General features: G+C 41.8%; 1 protein-coding gene across 1 annotated transcript in view; it reads left to right on the top strand.

Moving 5' to 3' along the window:
- dnah9l (dynein, axonemal, heavy polypeptide 9 like) overlaps nucleotides 1–19,155 on the top strand; it is a 55,076-nt gene that overhangs the window by 12,495 nt on the left and 23,426 nt on the right. Inside the window, exons 23-42 of the mRNA XM_030074186.1 lie at nucleotides 3–161; nucleotides 504–587; nucleotides 701–859; nucleotides 1,044–1,166; nucleotides 1,791–1,913; nucleotides 2,673–2,897; nucleotides 3,583–3,801; nucleotides 4,468–4,635; nucleotides 4,949–5,074; nucleotides 5,170–5,277; nucleotides 5,757–5,888; nucleotides 6,009–6,169; nucleotides 6,402–6,558; nucleotides 6,697–6,842; nucleotides 6,977–7,093; nucleotides 16,557–16,695; nucleotides 16,981–17,073; nucleotides 17,524–17,718; nucleotides 18,566–18,643; nucleotides 18,943–19,075. Of these exons, the coding sequence (XP_029930046.1) occupies nucleotides 3–161; nucleotides 504–587; nucleotides 701–859; nucleotides 1,044–1,166; nucleotides 1,791–1,913; nucleotides 2,673–2,897; nucleotides 3,583–3,801; nucleotides 4,468–4,635; nucleotides 4,949–5,074; nucleotides 5,170–5,277; nucleotides 5,757–5,888; nucleotides 6,009–6,169; nucleotides 6,402–6,558; nucleotides 6,697–6,842; nucleotides 6,977–7,093; nucleotides 16,557–16,695; nucleotides 16,981–17,073; nucleotides 17,524–17,718; nucleotides 18,566–18,643; nucleotides 18,943–19,075 (2,845 nt within the window). The remainder of the gene's footprint in view (nucleotides 1–2; nucleotides 162–503; nucleotides 588–700; nucleotides 860–1,043; nucleotides 1,167–1,790; nucleotides 1,914–2,672; nucleotides 2,898–3,582; nucleotides 3,802–4,467; nucleotides 4,636–4,948; nucleotides 5,075–5,169; nucleotides 5,278–5,756; nucleotides 5,889–6,008; nucleotides 6,170–6,401; nucleotides 6,559–6,696; nucleotides 6,843–6,976; nucleotides 7,094–16,556; nucleotides 16,696–16,980; nucleotides 17,074–17,523; nucleotides 17,719–18,565; nucleotides 18,644–18,942; nucleotides 19,076–19,155) is intronic.

The raw sequence follows: 19,155 nt of genomic DNA, 5'->3' as shown, positions 1-19,155 counted from the left end.
AGGCTAATCGAGCAGTAGCAGTGTTGGAGGCAGAAATGCAGAAGCTGCAGGAAACAGCTGATCTGTTTGAGGTCAGCTTTCCAGAATACAAACAGCTGTATCAGTGTCGCTCAGACATCATACTGGTTAAAGCTGTCTGGGACATGGTCATCTTTGTCAAGGTACATGTCAGTCAGCACAGTGCAAACACTCCCCTCCATTTACATCTACCTATACACCGACATTTAGAGCCCTTAGCTATGTTTATGTAACATAGTTTACACATTTACACAAGGCAGCAGCTCTTGAATGTGAATAGGTAGATGCAACCAGATGCTTCCATGACAACAAGTAATACCTTTGCTCAAATGTCCTTGATCAAGTCACTGAAACTATGCACACTCCATAATTCTTGTCATGTAGCTCACCCTTTTCTTTGATTTGCATGTAGAGAGTGAGCAAAAAGAGGATTTTCCATTTGGGGTTCAGTAGAGTTTCCCAAATGATCTCAATCTCCTTTCCAGACCAGTATCGATGATTGGACTAAGACTCCATGGAAAGAGATCAATGTTGAGCAGATGGACATGGAGCTCAGGCGATTTGCCAAGGTACAACAAACTACGCGTCAAGAATGCCTAAAACAGTTTTATCTTTATTGTAGGCATAGGCTTCAAGCAAGGAATCATTTGTAATTTGTGAGTATTTCTGTTGCATGTTGAAGGAGATGAAGACTCTGGATAAGGAAGTGCGAGTGTGGGATGTCTACATGGGTCTGGAGTCGACTGTAAAGAACCTGCTGACTTCTCTGAGAGCCGTCAACGAGCTGCAGAACTCAGCCGTCAGGGAGAGGCACTGGCAACAGCTTATGAACACCACCGGGGTACAGAACAATCTGCTCCTTCCTTTACTGTATACTGAACTAACTCTCTTCATTTTAACTCTGCTTTGGTTCGGTGTATGCTTTTTGTATCTATCCTCTCTGTGCCTGACTTGTCCTGTCATGACCAACAGTTGAGCAATCCTGACAGGCATCTGGTCTCACTCATTACACATTTGGTCCCCAGGTGAGGTTTGTGATGGGCGATGGCACCACCTTGGGGGACCTGTTGGAACTACAGCTCCATCGTGTAGAAGAAGAGGTCAAAAACATAGTGGACAAGGCTGTGAAAGAGATGGCCATAGAGAAGGTAAGTTTAATAATGATTTGGTGTCACAGGGTTTCTTTGTACCTCAGTAGGGTCGAGGCTCTTGTTGCGATGTACTGTATACAAAAGCAAAAGCATTCAAAAATCACATGAAAGAGACAGCGAAGTAAAGTTTTCTATGTTAGTGCTACAACAAGTAGTCGTGCGATATAGAAGCACAAAGCTGGCCAAATATGAATTAAACAGAGCAGGGATAGCTCTTTATTAAGTCTTTCACAAGCTCTTCCATGAGCAATTTAATCTAAGGAAGCATAGCCTTTTCATCTTTAAATCATTTAACAGTGATTTTTATAAAGAGGGAGCAGAGCACATGAATGTACTGTTACTGAACCTAATGCAGTTCTGTCCTGAGGAACAAATAACCCTAAACCTTGGCCTTTTATACACCACTGTCACAATGTCCTCTTGATGTGGACATTACAAAAATAATACTGAAGCAGATCCAGAATGGTTTAATAAACATGGAACACATGGAAAATATGCATAACAAGTAATATCCCTGTTGATTTTGCTTGCATCCCAGCTCTCACTTTTTAAAACTGATTCAGATGCCTTCAGTGGCAGATATCTCCCTTTGATGTGAAATTTTCCCTAATTGTCCTCTAGGTGTTGGCAGAGATTACCCAGACATGGAGTGTTATGGCTTTGTCCTATGAGACTCATTCCAGCACAGGAATCCCTCTGCTTAAAGCGGATGAAAATCTGATTGAAACTTTGGAGGACAACCAGGTGAGCAGGTTCCCGACTCCCCACAGCATGCCATATGTCTGTCATTTCTCTGGTTGTGGTACAAAGCATCTAGCTTGGTGTTCAGTTAATCATAACTGCTGTAACTAGGTCAGGACGAGGATTGCATTATTCCTCTGTGCAGTTTTTTCAGTTCATATTATATTCAGACAAAACATTGATACCAAATCCTAGACGCACTAACATGAAAGCCTGTAAAGAGAGGGAAAACTCAACCACCATGACTGACTACAGTGAGACAGAAAAACAGAGAGCAGTACGGTCTTTAGGCCATCAAGTCAATGCTGAGCACTTTCAAAATAGACGCCCCTATATCCATAAAGAAGACATGAGCTGGCATGAAATCAGTGGTTGTAAAATGATGGCAATTTCAGACGATTTACACTATTGTTCAGGTTATGTGGTGTTGACTGATGGCATAACCAGAGGGGGAAAAAAGCATTTGTTTCCCTAAATTGTTCCAGATTTTATTCATCTCAGCAAATAGAAATGTGCATCTGCTCATTTTCACTGATGCACAGTAAAAGGCCTAAGATAGTCTTGCAAATGGAATACTTCCCTATATAGACTTATCTCTGTAAACACTAATGAAGAGAGGTTAAATAACAGAGCCAAACCAGGCAGATATGCATGGTGAATGTGCAGATGCACAGATTATGGAGACATGATGTGTGTTTAAATGCATCCAAGAGGCTTCCAAAAGCCCACACTTATCAAACTCCCCTTTCAAACTCCCTAAAGGTGCAGCTGCAGAACATCCTGATGAGTAAATACGTGGAGTACTTCCAGGCAGAAGTGAGTGGTTGGCAGAGGAAGCTAATGGTGGCAGACCTCGTCATCTCCTCCTGGATGTCTGTCCAGAGGACCTGGGCCCACCTTAACAGCATCTTTACCAACAGCCATGACATTCGGTGCCAGCTGGCCAGTGATGCCGAGCGTTTCCAGGGAATACACACTGACTTCCAGGTAACACACCCTGTGTTGTGTTCCCCTTACATTCATTTAACTGCAGGGGCTCCACACTGCAGCTGCCTCCACGGGTAGAAAAATGTTCTTTGCACACATTGTGTGCTTTACATAAAACAAAATTGACAGTAATTATAAAGTACCCATATAAATAGAGTGAATACAATATCATTAAATGGAATAATTAAGCACAGCAGCTGTAATCTCTCACATCCACCCAAAAGCAATCTCTCTCTCTCTCTCTCTCTCTCTCTCTCTCTCTCACACACACACACACACACACACACACACACACACACACACACACACAAACACACACATCTAACTAAATGCTTCAAAGGTTTTTAATAGACTTTAAAGACCAACAGGACACAGATACTAAGCCCAGAGTAACACCCTCTCCAGATTTAGATTTTATTGCAGGTCCTGCAAGGTGACCAGTGCCTGACAAACAGTACGAACTGCAACACACACCGGAACCAAACACACCTGTATGCTTCCATCGGCCTCAGTACATAAATACTAAAATAAGACATTTGGATAGTATTTATTGATGCCTAATACCCTTTTCTTTTTAACTTCTCGCTCTCCATTTGCTGAATCTCCATTCAGCTCCATCTCTGACTACTATATAAATGTCATCATCACACCATAACCTCATGGTGTATCTCCTTTCCCTTTCTAGAACCTGATGACTGAAGTGGTGCAGACCAGTAACGTGGTGGAGGTAACCAACCAGCCTGGCTTCCTGGAGAAGCTGGAGACTTTGCAGCAGAGGCTGTCTGTGTGTGAGAAGGCCTTGGCTGAGTACCTGGAAACCAAGAGGCTCACATTCCCCAGATTCTACTTTGTCTCTGCTTCTGACCTGCTGGAGATTGTCTCCAAGGGAACACAGCCCAGACAGGTAGCTGGAGCTCACAATGTGGATGGAGATTTAGACATTGTTTCCAAACAAACACGAGGTGATATTCAACATACAGTAGATACCAATATATTGCATATACAACATTTACATCTTGGAGAAGAAAGTGATGATTCATGATGATATGAGTTTGATGTTTATAAAGATAGGTAGAGACACCTTTCATTAGAAAGTTATTCAGAGTTCCCAGGCAGGTCTGGAAACATGAGATTTTTTTTTTCTCAAAGTGTTGAAAAAAATGGAAATTGCACAGAAAGACTGGAAAAAGTTTGGAAAAATACAGTTCAAGATGTGATTTAGTTTCAATACACAAAGTAATGAATATTAATAATCCTAGTCAGCAATCAAATAATATGGCAAATTGAATCACCATTATCATTAATGAGCATACATATTTGAATGCCAGCCAGTTTCTTCTCTTCTCTTTCCTCTTGTTTTTTTTTTTGTTTTGTTTTGTTTTGTTTGTTTGTTTGTTTTGTTTTTTGTTTTTCAAATCCAGTCAAGAAATAAGAGACCATACATGTAAAAAATGGGTTGGAGCCCCAGTCAATGAGGATGATGATGGTTTGTATGTTATATAACATCTGTAATGTTACTTTTATTCTGTTCCTGTATAATAATAATGAGATTAAATTAAATATTTCCCAGGTGACCCGACACCTGCTGAAGCTGTTTGACAACATAGCCGACCTTCGTTTCAAGGATTCCAACAGAGGTGGCGATGGGGAGGAGGATGGGGAGGCAGTTGCCATAGGGATGTACAGCAGAGAGGGAGAGTATGTTCCATTTTCTGAGCCCTGTGTTTGTAAGGGACAGGTATGATTTTTATTTTTATTATTTTTTTATTTTTTTATTATTATTATTTTGTATACAAATGGATCTACACTACTATGCTTTAGAGATACAACCAAATGTTGTTTCTACATCCATTGCTCGATTATACCATGGTAAATATGTCATAAATTGCCTTCTCTGTATTTGCTATATCAATGTAAAGATATTTGATTTGTACAACCGCTGTAAATGAGTATGTGTAATAATATCTATGTGTATGTGAACTCTAATTAGAGAAGAAATCTTGGGTAAAAACTGTTACTTCTCTTACAGTATATTGTGCGTCTCCCTTCAGGCAGAGTGTTGGTTGAGTGCCTTGGAGAGCACCATGCGCTGCACGGTCAGGAAGGAGATCCAGGAGGCCGTCGCTGCCTATGAAGACAAACCACGAGACCAGTGGCTGTTTGACTACCCTGCACAGGTCTGACTGTGGCTCATCTGTATGATTAGCACAACAACAGTGTACCACTTCATATGCAGAATAAATTACAGTGTCTGTTTCCCTTCCATGCTTAGGTGGGTCTGACTGGGAGTCAGGTATGGTGGGCCACAGATGTGGGCATTGCCTTTGAGAGGGTGGAAGAGGGATTTGAGAATGCACTGAAAGACTACAACCGAAAACAGGTACTGCAAACACATTATTAAGAATGGTTATAATGTAGGCATAGGTATAACGGTTAGTTATAGTTATGTTATGGTTGATTGTCCATGTTAGAAAACAGGTATGATATGTGCTACATAACAGTCATCTTCAAAAACAGGGACAATTTGACAGTCATTACGTGATGCTTAAAGAAGCATGAAATCCAGACAGATGTTTTAGACTTTGCTGGCACCCAGAGGTTGAATTTTTTTTTACCTTGCTGCAGTGCTGAGTGGTTGTGGTTACAAATGCAAAAGAGCATACTCATAATCACACCCAACAGTGACAGGTGTGGTCAGAAGTGCAGCATAGTTTAAGATTCCAGCTTCTAGAAGTCAGTGCAAAAATGCTTCTCTACCTTAAAAGATTTTGGGTTTCATCACCCTTTGATTTTGATGGATCATTGTATTTTGATTATTATGATATTGGTCATGACGTTTGCTGCTTTCTGGTTTTGTAGATCACTCAGCTGAACTCGCTGATCCACATGCTGCTTGGGGATTTAACTCCTGGAGACAGACAAAAGATTATGACCGTCTGCACCATTGATGTCCACGCTCGAGACGTAGTCGCCAAACTCATTGCTCAGAAGGTCGTCCTTTGACATAATTTTGATGCTTGTTGAGTCAAATATCCACGAGATGTTGGCTTATCTATTGGTGTGTGTGTGTGTGTGTGTGTGTGTGTGTGTGTGTGTGTGTGTGTCTCCTAGGTGACAACAGGCCAGGCCTTTGCATGGCTGTCCCAGTTACGTCACCGCTGGGATGACGAAACCCGACACTGTTACATCAATATCTGTGATGCCCAGTTCCAGTTCAGCTATGAATACCTGGGGAACACTAACAGACTGGTCATCACCCCTCTCACTGACAGGTATACACACACCCAAAAGGGTAACGTTTAATTACACATATCCAGAGTACATATTAAAACACATTTTGCTAGGCTCCAACCCGATTAAAATAAATCATCATGTTGCTTACCCAAGTTTCACTGTCTATCAACTAAGAGTGTGAATCGATACTTTTAGCAGACTTATGTATCTGAATGCATCAATAAAATGAATGAATCAATACATCCCTAATCCCAACTATTCCCCTGTCAGGTGTTACATAACCCTTACCCAGTCCCTCCATCTCACTATGAGTGGCGCCCCCTCTGGCCCAGCTGGCACTGGCAAGACAGAGACTACCAAGGACCTGGGACGCTCCCTAGGCATCATGGTCTATGTGTTCAATTGCTCAGAACAGATGGACTACAAGGTAGAGTGGACTGGACTGAATTCCCCCCTTGTTCTGCAGGATTGTATCATTCTAATTATTTCTAATAATTTAATTTGACCTCCTCTCCACCCTCCACCTTGCTATCTGTGCATCTCTCTTGCTCTTCTCCTCTTCCAGTCTATAGGTAACATTTATAAGGGTCTAGCTCAGACAGGAGTGTGGGGATGCTTCGATGAGTTCAACAGGATCTCAGTTGAAGTGTTGTCTGTGGTGGCTGTACAGGTCAAAACCATACAGGATGCCATACGCAATAAGAAACAGAGGTAGATGTGGGCATATCAGCATGTAGTATATGTCATAAATTCTATTTATTCATCCTTTTATCTGCCAGTTGAGCTATTTATGCATTTATGCTGCCATTCAGCCACCTTCAGTTGATCCTGTATCATGTATCTAGGTTCCATTTCCTGGGAGAGGACATAGAGCTGAGGCCAACAGTGGGAATCTTCATCACTCTGAACCCAGGCTATGCCGGCAGGGCCGAGCTCCCAGAGAACCTCAAGGCTCTATTCAGGTCAGATACCATGAAAGAGACATTGTGACAATGAATGTTTGTAGAGGTCAATAGGTGAAGGTGACAATAGTTTTCCTCTGAGGTCAGCAGCGTGACTCTGCTTCTGTGCTCCGCTGTCCTGTCCTGCTCTTTGCACATGGCCCTGCGTCTCCTGCACCATCCCCAGCCATTAAACAGATGTGCTTTGCTTCATTATGTTTTCAGTTGCTTTCCCAAAGCTTTTCTTTTCTTTCTCTATTCTTTCATGCATGCACCCTGCCTACATACCCCTCATCCTGGCTGTTGCTATGGCCTTGTGACTGGTCCTCATCACCGCGTTGCTGTGGCTCACACCTGCCTCTGATGAGCCGCCCTGCTGCTTCTCTTTGCTTTGTCTGCTTGTACCTTAGTGTGCTTCTATGGCAGCTACAGTGATACAATGCACATTTAACAATTCAGGGTGATCAGATGATATTAAAGGTTGCCAGACAACGCCACCCAGGGAATTTAACCCAGAGAATTATCTTATTCACACACTTAGGACACACAGGCTTGTTATCAAAAGGCAGGAGACGTGGGTTCAAAATGTACAAAATGGTTTATTGAGACAGTTTAAAAAATATATATATTTCCTTTAAAAAACACCATTCACACAGGGAGGGGAAAAATGAGCCTAATCATGTGCCGAGGCTTACCAGTTGGACAGGGGCTAGTGAAAGGGAGAGGGATCCACCAAAACAAACCAAAAATCACCCACGCACACGTGACACGCACTCGGTTGTGAAGTAAAACCATAAAAAGCAAAATAAATCAAGGCCGATTTAGTTAAATTGCAGGGTTAAGAGGGTTAAGAATAAATGGCGATGGGCTTGGATAGAGGAGAATGGGAGCAATGTGGCAATAGATAGTTACAAGATAGGTAATATTTAAAATAATGTATAAATGTTATATGATGAAATTAGCCACATACATCCCCCCTGGAGAGACATTTGACTGTATTTCAAGGGAAAACAACATATTTGCTAATCTGTTAGCTACTGCTACCGTTAGACAACAGCTAACGTTAGCATCGAACCACTTCCTAGCTAACATTACCTTTCACTAGCATTAGGTGACATGACAGGAAAGGTGTAAATGAACTCTGAAATATCAACACACATTGTGGACACATTTCTTAACTTATGTCCACGATGTGCTGGTAAATTTCGGCAATGTTATGTGACGTTATGCTCGCTGGAGCACATATTAAATCCAGCAAAAAGTGCTTGGAACATCGCCTTTCCTGCCATGTCATCCAATGTTATTAAAGGGTGACGTTAGCAAGGAAGTGGCTGAAAGGTAACGTTAGCTGTCTAATGGTCGCTAACGGGCTAGCATATATGTAGTTTTACCTTGAAATTCGGCCCGATGTCCCTCAGGATCAGGATTTTCACCCTCCAATGTCTTTTCAGTTCATCAGTTGGGAAGCAGTGAAATGACAATGGTTTTATTTATATTATTTCAGATGCAAGTAGCCTTTTTTTTTACTGGGGAAATGTTATTTTTTGAGTCTCAACCAATCGATAAGAGCCTTCGTCTGTGGACATGACCTGGTCGCTCCAAAATCTGTTATTTCACATCACTGAGGAGAGGCTAATAATACCAAATAGAAACCCTTATAATATGGAGGCTGTAAAAGCGGGAGACTTTACTTTAAATGCAGATGATTGTGTGAATACATGACTGACAGCTCACAGCGGTGTTTTGCATGTAAATCACAGCTGACACATCCTCCATGTTTGTAGTGGAGGCAGTTGGACAACCACTACTAGCCTTTTTATCATGTCAGGATTGACTGCCAAGGACTGAAATTGCAAATTACAGCAGTATATTTGTTATGTCTGGGGTTTCTTCACACTGTAGGATATATTCCATGATTAATGAAAGAAAGTGTGTTTTTTAAAAAACAAACAAGCAAACAGATATAGCCTAACTGAATGAGAGTGACCTGCAAATTGATATGAATGATAATTTGCAATCCTAGCTGTATTTCATTAAAAAAAAAAAAAAAACAAAAAAAAAAAAACATCATTGCATAGCCATTTGTTTTTAGATTGTTGAAGTGGTAACACTTTACCATAACCATAAAGAATAAATGGTAAAATGATAGTGAATTAAACTTTAGTCAGTAGTTATTTTACAGTTAACAAAGACTGAGATGATAATTCAGAATCAGAATCAGAGATACTTATTGATTCCTGATCCAAAAATACGTGCCTTACAATTTTTTTTCAAGTATGTACATTATGTATAGGTTGTATCAAAGGTATGTGTATTAAGTCTCAATATTGATGATGATGATCATGAAATTATAGAATTCCATGCCTCAAAACGTTCACTACAGTCTCATGAGAGTTTTCATCAGGTTCAAACACATAGAAGCAAAGGTATTTTACTGAAAAAATAATTTACAAGGATACAAGGAAGTTTATTGGTCATTATACAACAGGTTTTATAATGAAATTAAAATGTGGTTCCCTCTTGATTAATTAATTGATTGTATAAAAAATAGAAATTATTAAACATGGAGGAGCGCAGATGGTGCATTAAGTAGTCTCACAGCCTGAGGGAAGAAGCTGCTCTGTAGTCTGGTGGTACGGCAGCAGATACTTCTGTATCTTTTGCCTGACGGCAGCAGGGTGAACAGGCGGTGGCTGGGGTGGGTGTTGTCTTTTAGGATCTTTTTGGCTCTGCGCAGGCACCTCACCTCCCCAATATCACTGATACTTGGTAGATGGGTACCAATGATGTTTTCCTGTCCTGGGCCATGCACATCCCATGCACGGCCCAGGACAGGAAGAATCTGTCTTCCATAAAATATCAAAATGTAGCTGTCAGGAATCTTCTGCATCATCTATTTTAACTTCACAAGATCCAACACCCAAACATGTGACATCTTTGTAAAGTTTCGGTTGTCCTCTTGAAGTCACATGAGGAATTTTCATGATAGCAGCAGGCATTCTGGAAGTTACAGCTCCATATGTATAATGTCCACCACAGCAGACAGCTACAAACCAGCTAGGTCTCAGGAGGATAGAGAGATTTTTTATTTTACTGAGTGTTAAAAATAAATACAAAAATCAATACAAAAATTCATGCAACAAAAAAATTGGAAAATTAACCATTTATTTACGCATATCCAAAAGTCCTGTAACAGTCCATAAAACCATGATTACAAACTCTCACAAACTCTTGAATATAACTGTTTTTAACTGTGTTATATCGTTTGTTTGTTTTTCTCATCAGTTATTGTTTGTGTGTATTTATCCTGCTTTTTTACTGGACTCCCAACATGTATGAAAATGAGGGCAAGCCCTCAATGATCCTTGAGATGTAAATAAAGGTTGAATGAATAAAACTTCTGCAGCGGACTCACAAATCAAACAAGTAGCCAGATCTTTGTCCATCTGAATAATCAGATCCATAACAGTGACCTAGCTGGGAGTTTGATGGACTGGTGTTACATCTGTACTGTGTGGAAAAGTTTATAATAATGCATGGCGGGCCCAGCAGCACTGAGTGTGTCTGTGTGCAGATGAAGCTCCCGATGCTCTCTGACGTTTGCCTGGTTTGGAATTTTACAGCTGCAGGATTCCATTTCTTGGTGACGTCATAATGCAGCTTCTCTGCTGCTGATCTCTGAGGAGCTCAGAGTGACTGCTAGTAAATAACCACTGATGTTATGTTTGTATGGAAAAAAAAGTTACCTAGTGACAAAATTAATGGACCACAGCAAATGTGTGCACCTTACGTCTTCTCCTGGCTACCAGAGTTTTATCTTTTTATTTGAAACTATTTTTTGACCCAACTAGCGAGGTTAAGTAAAAATAAAGTACACTAGCTCAAGTAAATGCAGTAAATATTGCTGAATAATTGCTAAATCATGTCCTCATCAACTGAATACATCCCTGCACAAAACAAGCAAATGCTCACACCGCACAGCATCTTAAAATATTACACCTTGTGTGTTTAGCTGGTCCAGTTACATAATTTCTATTCATACTGCTGGGCATATTGTTTCATTGACACATGGTCACCAGTAGCTTTAAAATATACTAGCTATACCATGAACACTAAAACTTGAACTGATCATCACGCGAAAAAAGAAAAAAAAACAACAACAACTAGGAAGCCCGCATAAACCACAGTAACTAAAACTAACTAAAACCACAGTGAAATAGAAAGACAAATTAGATGAAAAATATCAAACTTTAATAACTCTGGTGTGTTTTCACTTTGTAAGCAGTAGCCTACGAATCAGAACACACTGGATTCAGTGTTTATATTTGTTTGTTTGTTTGCTTGTTTTGTTTTTGTTTTTGTTTTTGTTTTTGTTTTTGTTTTTTTGCTATTGTTCCCACAGAATCCCAAATATTTGACCTGAATCCTGAAGACAAAATGTTTAATCCATGAATTATCCCTGAGCACCCCTAAATGGCTCAGTGGTTCAGCATGTGCTTCTCTACTCAAATCACCCACTTCAGAATCTATCCATACGTAGATGAGATAACCTCTGGATCTGTGGCATTCACATCCTGAGACTTGTCTGACAGTACTTGCTTTGGTACTATACTACAATAATGCTGTATGCAGATGGGTCATTGTGACATCATCACAGTAGCCATTGTGATGTCATCACAGCAGCTACTGTGACATCACAGCATCATATCTGCAGGAAGAAAGAGCTTCATCATTGAATAGCTGTGGCATCACCAAATACAGGAGTGACATCATCAGATGAGGGCATTTAAGTCCGCACACATCGCCCAGCCAACGGCCCATTCTTCCGACGACAGCCGTGTACAGCTATCACAACTCTCGTTCCAAGAAACCGTGGTCCGTTCTGCAAGACACAATGCAGGACGTAACACCCAAAAAACCCGCTGGTGTCCCCGTCTCTGGGGACCCAGCCCCAACTGAGGCCCCACAGCAGGTTGACCCTAAAGTCCCCTGCAGTGGTGGCCCAACCACAAATGAAGCCCCAGACCAGCTGCCCAACGCCTGGTCAAAACTGGGAGTCAAACCTGAACTCCCAGAAGGTGAGCTTCAAAAGACTGAGCAATCAAGCATTGCTCAGAGCCCAAGCCTTGACCCAGAGGACTGGCCAAGGCTTAGCCAACAATGCACAAGGGAGATGAGGAACGATCCATCACAGAGGCCTGCTGCCCGATCCACTGGCAAGAAAACGCTGTGGAAAAAGTTTGAAGAGCTCCAGGATGACACCATCCAGGAAACTCCTCAAACTGAGAAGGCTCCTGAGAAGAAGAGGAGGCGCAGGAAGAAGCCTGCTGCCAAATGCAGCGATGAAACCCAGCTGCCATCTCAGGAGAAAGAAAGTGAGGGTGAAATCCCCAATGCCTGGGGCCCCGTCCCAAGCTCTGGTCAAGCCTCAAGCCTCGAGCCTGAGGATTGGCCAACTCTTGGAGCCGAGGCTAAAACCACTCAGCCCAGGATGGGGACAAGAACCCCCCCACAGCAGAGGACAGCTGCCCAATCCACCAGCAAGAAAACGCTGTGGAAGAAGTTTGAGGAGCTCCAGGACGACACCATCCAGGAGACTCCTCAAACTGAGCCGACTCCTGAGAAGAGCAGCAGGCAGAAACCTGCTGCAAAATGCAGCGATGAGACCCAGCTGCAATCTCAGGAGAAAGAAAGTGAGGTTGAAATCCCCAATGCCTGGGGCCAGGTCCCAAGCACTGGTCAGGCCTCAAGCCTCAAGCTTGAGGATTGGCCAAGTCTTGGAGCCGAGGCGAAAACCACTCAGCCCAGGATGGGGACAAGAAGCCCCCCACAGCAGAGGACAGCTGCCCAATCCAGCAGGAAAAAAACGCTCTGGAAAAAATTTGAGCAGCAAGACACACACCAGGAGATTCACCAAACTGAATCACCCCAGAAAAATGGAGACAAGTGCAGCAAAGTACCCATGCTGCATACTGAGGTGAAAGGTGAAATCCCCAATGCCTGGGTCAAACCCCCACGCATTAAGGTTGAGGTGGAGGCTGGAGCCAAGCCCAAGCAGCCCCAGGATAAACAGCTGCAGGCTGCGAAACCCCAGGACTGTGCAGTTAAACACAGTCAGGGCCAAACTTCGCAGCCTGCCCTGGTGGTCAAGACTGTGCCCCCTACACAGCTTGACAAGGCTGCACCAACCCTGGAAAACCCTGCCCAGCTCCAGCTTCAGTGTCAGCTGCAGACAGTCGTCAGCCAAGCAGAACAGCAGGTAGATAGGTTCAAGGCCCTTGAGGAGGAGAAATCGGCCCTTCACCAGGAAATGAAGGAGCTCGAACTGATCCTCCAAGAAAAGGCTCCAAGCACCACTGCCTCATGCAAAACTGAGGGAACCACCCAAGACCTCAGGCTTGAGCTGAAAGAGGATGTGAGCGAAAGTCCTGCGGTGCCTAAATCAGAGGAGGTACAGGACACTCTCCACAAAGAGGAAGAACAAGCCAGGACTCTGCAGGGGGAGGTCCTGGATGGAGAGGTCCAGACAGCCACTCTGACCAGCACAAAGCAAATGCTGGAGAAACAGCTTGAGCAGGCACAGGAGGAGAGGCTCTCTCTCCTTCAGGCCAAAAACAACGCTCAGCAGGCACTGGAGGAAAAAGAGCAAGAGTGGGCGAAGAAGGAGGCCATAATGAAAGAGAAGATCGCCCAGCTGGAGAGGGAGAGCACCCAGGCCAAAAAGTCCAAGAGGCCGGGCCTGTGGAAGAGACTATTTGGAGCCTCCACCCAGAAAGAGGGAAAAAAAGAGGCCGACTCTCCACCCAAGGGAAAGTCCAAGAAGCCGAGCCTGTGGCGAAGACTGTTCTGCATCTCCTCCCGGCAGGACGACTGAGCCTAAGGCCAAGGACCCCGACAAGTTCCTCATTCTCCCTCAGTGAATCTGAGCACACCAACACCTGTGCTCACACACACACACACACACAAACACACACACAGACACACAGACACACACACACACACACACACACACACACACACACACACACACACACACACTTCAACTTCCACCCCAAACCCCCTCTACACCACATCCTCCCAAACCCTTTCCCTTTCATTCAATTAAAAAAAAAAAAAAAAAAAAAATTATACTGCTTTTATTGTGGCTGTCGATCATTGTAAGTTCCACCACAGTCAACTCTGTGCTCTGTGTGAAGTAACCTATCGGTATTTGAGAGGTTTTATTGAAATGTGGTAATAGATAGCTGGTAATTTTACACATTTTTTTGGAAAGTAATGCAAAGTTGATTAATAGCCATAACTACAAATGCTTTATTCAGTCTGCAGTTTCCTGGTGAACATATGAGAACTAGCAAGACGTTTCTTTGATATTTAAAAGTAACAACCAAATAACTGCACTGTATACTAATTGTGTAGTTATTATATAGTCTATTAATATAGGGTGTGAGTGAATTTCAAAGGACCAAAGTACATCAACCTTTACCACAATATTTATTGAAAATTACCTTAGTGTTATGTTATAATTGTATTCCACTATCTCCCAAGAGGCAGATAATAGATGGCTGGTAATTTCTTTAACACATTTTTAGGAAAGTAATACAAAGTTGATTCATAGCCATAATTACATGTTTTATTCCCATGTCTGCAGAGTCCAGGTGAAGATATGAGAATTAGCAAGAAGTTTCTTTGAAATTTAAAAGTAACAACCAAATAATTGTACTCTATACTAATAATGTAATCATTTTTTTTTATTATTATACTGTCTAAAAATATAGGGAGTGAGTGAATTTTAAAGGTTTCAACAAACTGGAAGCTGATTTTAAATGTCTGTTTTTCAGTGCCACATCTGGCTTTGATGATTTTTTTTATTATTATTATTTTCAAACTGTGTGTTCATGGGAAAGTAAACATAATGGTCAGACAACAACAAGGAGAAATTCTGCATAAATGAACACTATTGCTGAACTGATTAGTTTTGTTTACCAAGTTATTACACATTATTTCATACAGTTGATATAGACATTTCATACAGATTAAAAAAAAATGGGCTCGGAAGGGTCGGAGTGAATCAAAGTTATGTGTGTCTTGCAAAAAAAAAAAAAAAATGTTTCCCTCTATAACCTACCTAAATAATCTTCTTTAAATCATATGAAACTTGAGATTTCAAACAAGTATGCAATGCCACAGGGAAGAAGAATTAAGAAATTGTTGGTAGCCTGGGATTTCTAATCAGATTATGCAGTTATATATGCTTTTCTAGGATGTATTCACAAATAATATTGGGGTAAATGTTGGGCAAGTTAACCTTTATGGAGGTAATCTCACAGGGTCTCATTCTTAAGAGAGACTTAACACAAGACAGTCAAGTGAATGTGCAAAAAGTGCCAAAAGATGAAGACTCATGTCAAAATACTGAGGTGACGTTGAAAGAAATGAGAGGCTGCACTGTTTACTGACAGATAAGAGGAAAAATAAGTGAGCAGCAGCACCAGGATGGATTTGTGAATAAAAGTATAGCAATGCAAAAAGTCTGTGCATGAACCAGCTGACCAAAGAGTACAAAGTGGAGCGGTGTGTAAGGGCTTTACAGCCGATTATGAATCTTAATGCTCCATGAAAGACGGCATCCAACAAACTCATTCATGCAAATAACATCCCCATTTTTTAATCTGATTAAAAAAAAAAAAAAAAAAAAATCAAGGTCACACTGTCATAGATGCAAAGCACACTCTTATTAACCTCTTTGTTTATTATAACAAGTCACGCAGCTCACCATAATGAAACACTGACTGGTGATGCTGGTGTAGAGGACACCTACCACAGGCCAGGAGTGGGGGCTCGCGCACGCACAAGCCCGGGGATACAGTCGCTCTGCAGTGCAAAATAATTGCCTTAAGCATCTCATCAATGAGACAACAATCACAAAGATACAGCATGAGACATACCTGTTGCAAACCAACACCTAACACGAGCGGAAATGACGCAGATGGGAGTGCAAAGGAAGAGGCAGGGGGAGAGCCACTGCTTAAATACTCCGCTCCCAACTCTGTAATTGGCCACCAGAGGCGCACCATAACATGAGGCAGCTCACTACATACAAGCATAATAAATATTTCTATACTGCTACATTTCCACTGAATAATTTACACTGTATATATTGTGTACACCAATTTGGTCTAATTGGCTCATTTAATTTGAGAATTTGCCCACTTGGTTAGCACCTGTTGCGCTTCTAACTAGCCAGGAAGGGGCCCCTTCTCTCTTTGGTCCAATATTTCATACCTTTTTCCCTATTATCCTGCTTTTGGGGAATTTTATTTTGCCCACAATGAAGGTTTAAGTCAGGGTGTGTTATCCTGTTTTGTTTGTCATAACCTGTTGGCTTATAAAGCTTTTTGAGATTGTAAACAGTGATTTGGGACTTTAAATAAATTTGAACTGATCTTGAGCTGATTAACTGACAGAATGTTTACTAACTATTCAGGCCCTGTGCAATGGTGATCCCAGACTTTGAGTTGATCTGTGAGATCATGTTGGTGGCAGAGGGGTTCATAGATGCTCGTCTGCTAGCATGCAAGTTCATCAGCCTCTACACTCTCTGTAAGGAGCTGCTGTCCAAGCAGGTGTGTAAAACTATACTTATTCAACAAGACACAGGATTGGATGTAAGTTGCTATCCCCTCTGCTCTTTTAGGATAAGAACATACTGTACATTATGTATAAAGCTAGTTAGGGAGTAGATGATGTGAGCAGGATGGGAGTAGGACTTTCACTGGGCACACTTAACATTTCTTATTACAGAAGTAACAGCATTAGAGATTGAAGTAGACCAACAACATGTTCAGAGGTAATAGCATGCAATATGCCAGAGTGAACATGCTGACCAGAACTTTATTCAATTTTGTCAGGATCATTATGACTGGGGATTGAGGGCCATCAAATCAGTGCTGGTGGTGGCTGGCTCTCTAAAAAGAGAGGACAGAAGCAAACCTGAGGACCAGGTACTGTTTTTTAACTCACACAGTTTTGTTACTCATTGGTGGAAACTTTCATCTATATTGTCTTGTGTCCATAAAGATGCCACAAGGGTTCCACAAGCCATTAAAGCCATTCATCCAGCCAAATCCAGTCACAATGTCAATATGTAAAAAAAAAAAAAAAAAAAAAAAAAAAAAAGGAAAAGTGCAACAAAATATTTTTTTTACTCAATGCAAGACTGATACCCATAATTAATAACATTGATCCCAGTAACATGCATTCTAATGCATGTTATTGGGATATACAATAACATGCATTGGAATGCATGTTATTGTATATATTTAATCCACTTCAGTATGTATACTATTATCCATTATGATCCTCCTTGCTGTGTTAGTGTTAATGTTATATTCAACATTTAATTTTTTTAGTTATATATGGCTTAAAATGCTTAAACACTCCTTTTACCCCAGGTCCTGATGCGGGCACTACGAGACTTCAACCTGCCAAAGATAGTGACCAGTGACGTGCCTATCTTCCTGGGGCTCATCAGTGATCTGTTCCCCCAGCTGGATGTACCGAGGAAGAGAGACACTGAGCTGGAGAATGCTGTTCGCCAGTCAGTCAGCGAGCTACACCTGCAGCCTGAGGAAAACTTCATACTCAAGGTATGCAACTTCATACTCAAGGTATGCAAGAGGAGTTGCCCATTATAAAATCATACCAAAATTTAAACACCCTTATTTTAATGTCTTTATTGCAATGCCATCAAGGCTGTAGTGAGAAATGAAAGGCTTGGTAACAGTATAGACTGGGGAAACTTGCTTGCTTCCTGTAGTCACTCTTCGTTTCAGGTTGGGCAACTAGCAACAAGGTTTATCTAACAGCCATATCTTTCTTTCATGGAGCAGTAAGGGTGCGTCAGTGGGGAGAGTTCTTTTAGTGTCTGAATTCGTCAAAGGTGCATACCTTTGATAATGGAGATATTTTCAAAGGCACCTACCTTTGATGGTCCCTGACAACCGCTTGTGGACCACTGGAGGAGTGATCTTTGATCCCTGTTGTACAAAATGACATCCCTCTTGGCTATTTGTACTGCCTTAGCCTACTTAAGTTACAGTTTTTGTCCGAGTGATCAGTGTTTAAGATGGAAAGGTGATGTTAAGGCATGTGTCTCCCGATGAATTCATCAGTTTTCCCAAAGGTAGTTAGTCCTCATACCCTGAACCAGGTGATTGAGATTGGTGCTTTTTCTCCCAATCAGGCACTTTCACCAGAGGAGGGGCAGCTACTCACTTTGTGTCCAGTCAGGGTACTGAGGTCTAATGCGGCTCATACTCAGCCATTCAGGGGCTCACATTCTTAACTGTTTGTGTTTTATGGGGGCAATAAGCTGGGTCTTCCAGTGCCTCATCAGCATTTATCTTATTGGATAATTGACACCATTTCTCAGGCCTATTCTGACTCAGCCAAGTGCAGTATACTTCTATGACATCCATATTTTTGTATCCACAGGTGACCCAGCTGGAGGAGCTGCTGGCCGTGAGACACTCAGTATTTGTAGTTGGAGGACCAGGAACTGGCAAGAGTCAGGTACTTAAATACATTTAAATAACTGTGTCTAATGATTTCCTTCATGCTATAATCACTCCTGTCTCCCATTTCAACTGTCTCTTACCTGTTAGATGTTTGTTTAAAGTTTTATGATATATCCAGGTATGATTTATTAAGAGGCATTGTATGTGATAACAGGCCACACTTGCCTGCAGCAAAATTAAACAAAACACTCATTTTCACTATACTCACCGGTAAGAAGAGGTTATAATAACATCTGGTCTTGTTAAAATACACAGAAAACGCAGGGCTCAGTAGAAATACACTTTCCTCCTCAGATCCTGAAGACCCTCCATAGAACCTATGCAAACATGAAGATGAAGCCAGTATGGAACGATATCAACCCCAAAGCTGTGACCACAGATGAGCTGTTTGGATACCTCCACCCTGCCACCAGAGAGTGGAAGGATGGTGAGGGGAGTTGTCAGTGGAGGATTATACAAAGAATTCAGTCTGGACTGTGTGTACTCACATGGTCCAGAGTTTATTTC

Source organism: Myripristis murdjan, chromosome 17 (assembly GCF_902150065.1).
Source record: "Myripristis murdjan chromosome 17, fMyrMur1.1, whole genome shotgun sequence".
Taxonomy (NCBI): domain Eukaryota; kingdom Metazoa; phylum Chordata; class Actinopteri; order Holocentriformes; family Holocentridae; genus Myripristis; species Myripristis murdjan.
Note: the sequence above shows the minus strand (reverse complement) of the source record. Positions and strands in the feature narration are given on the sequence as shown.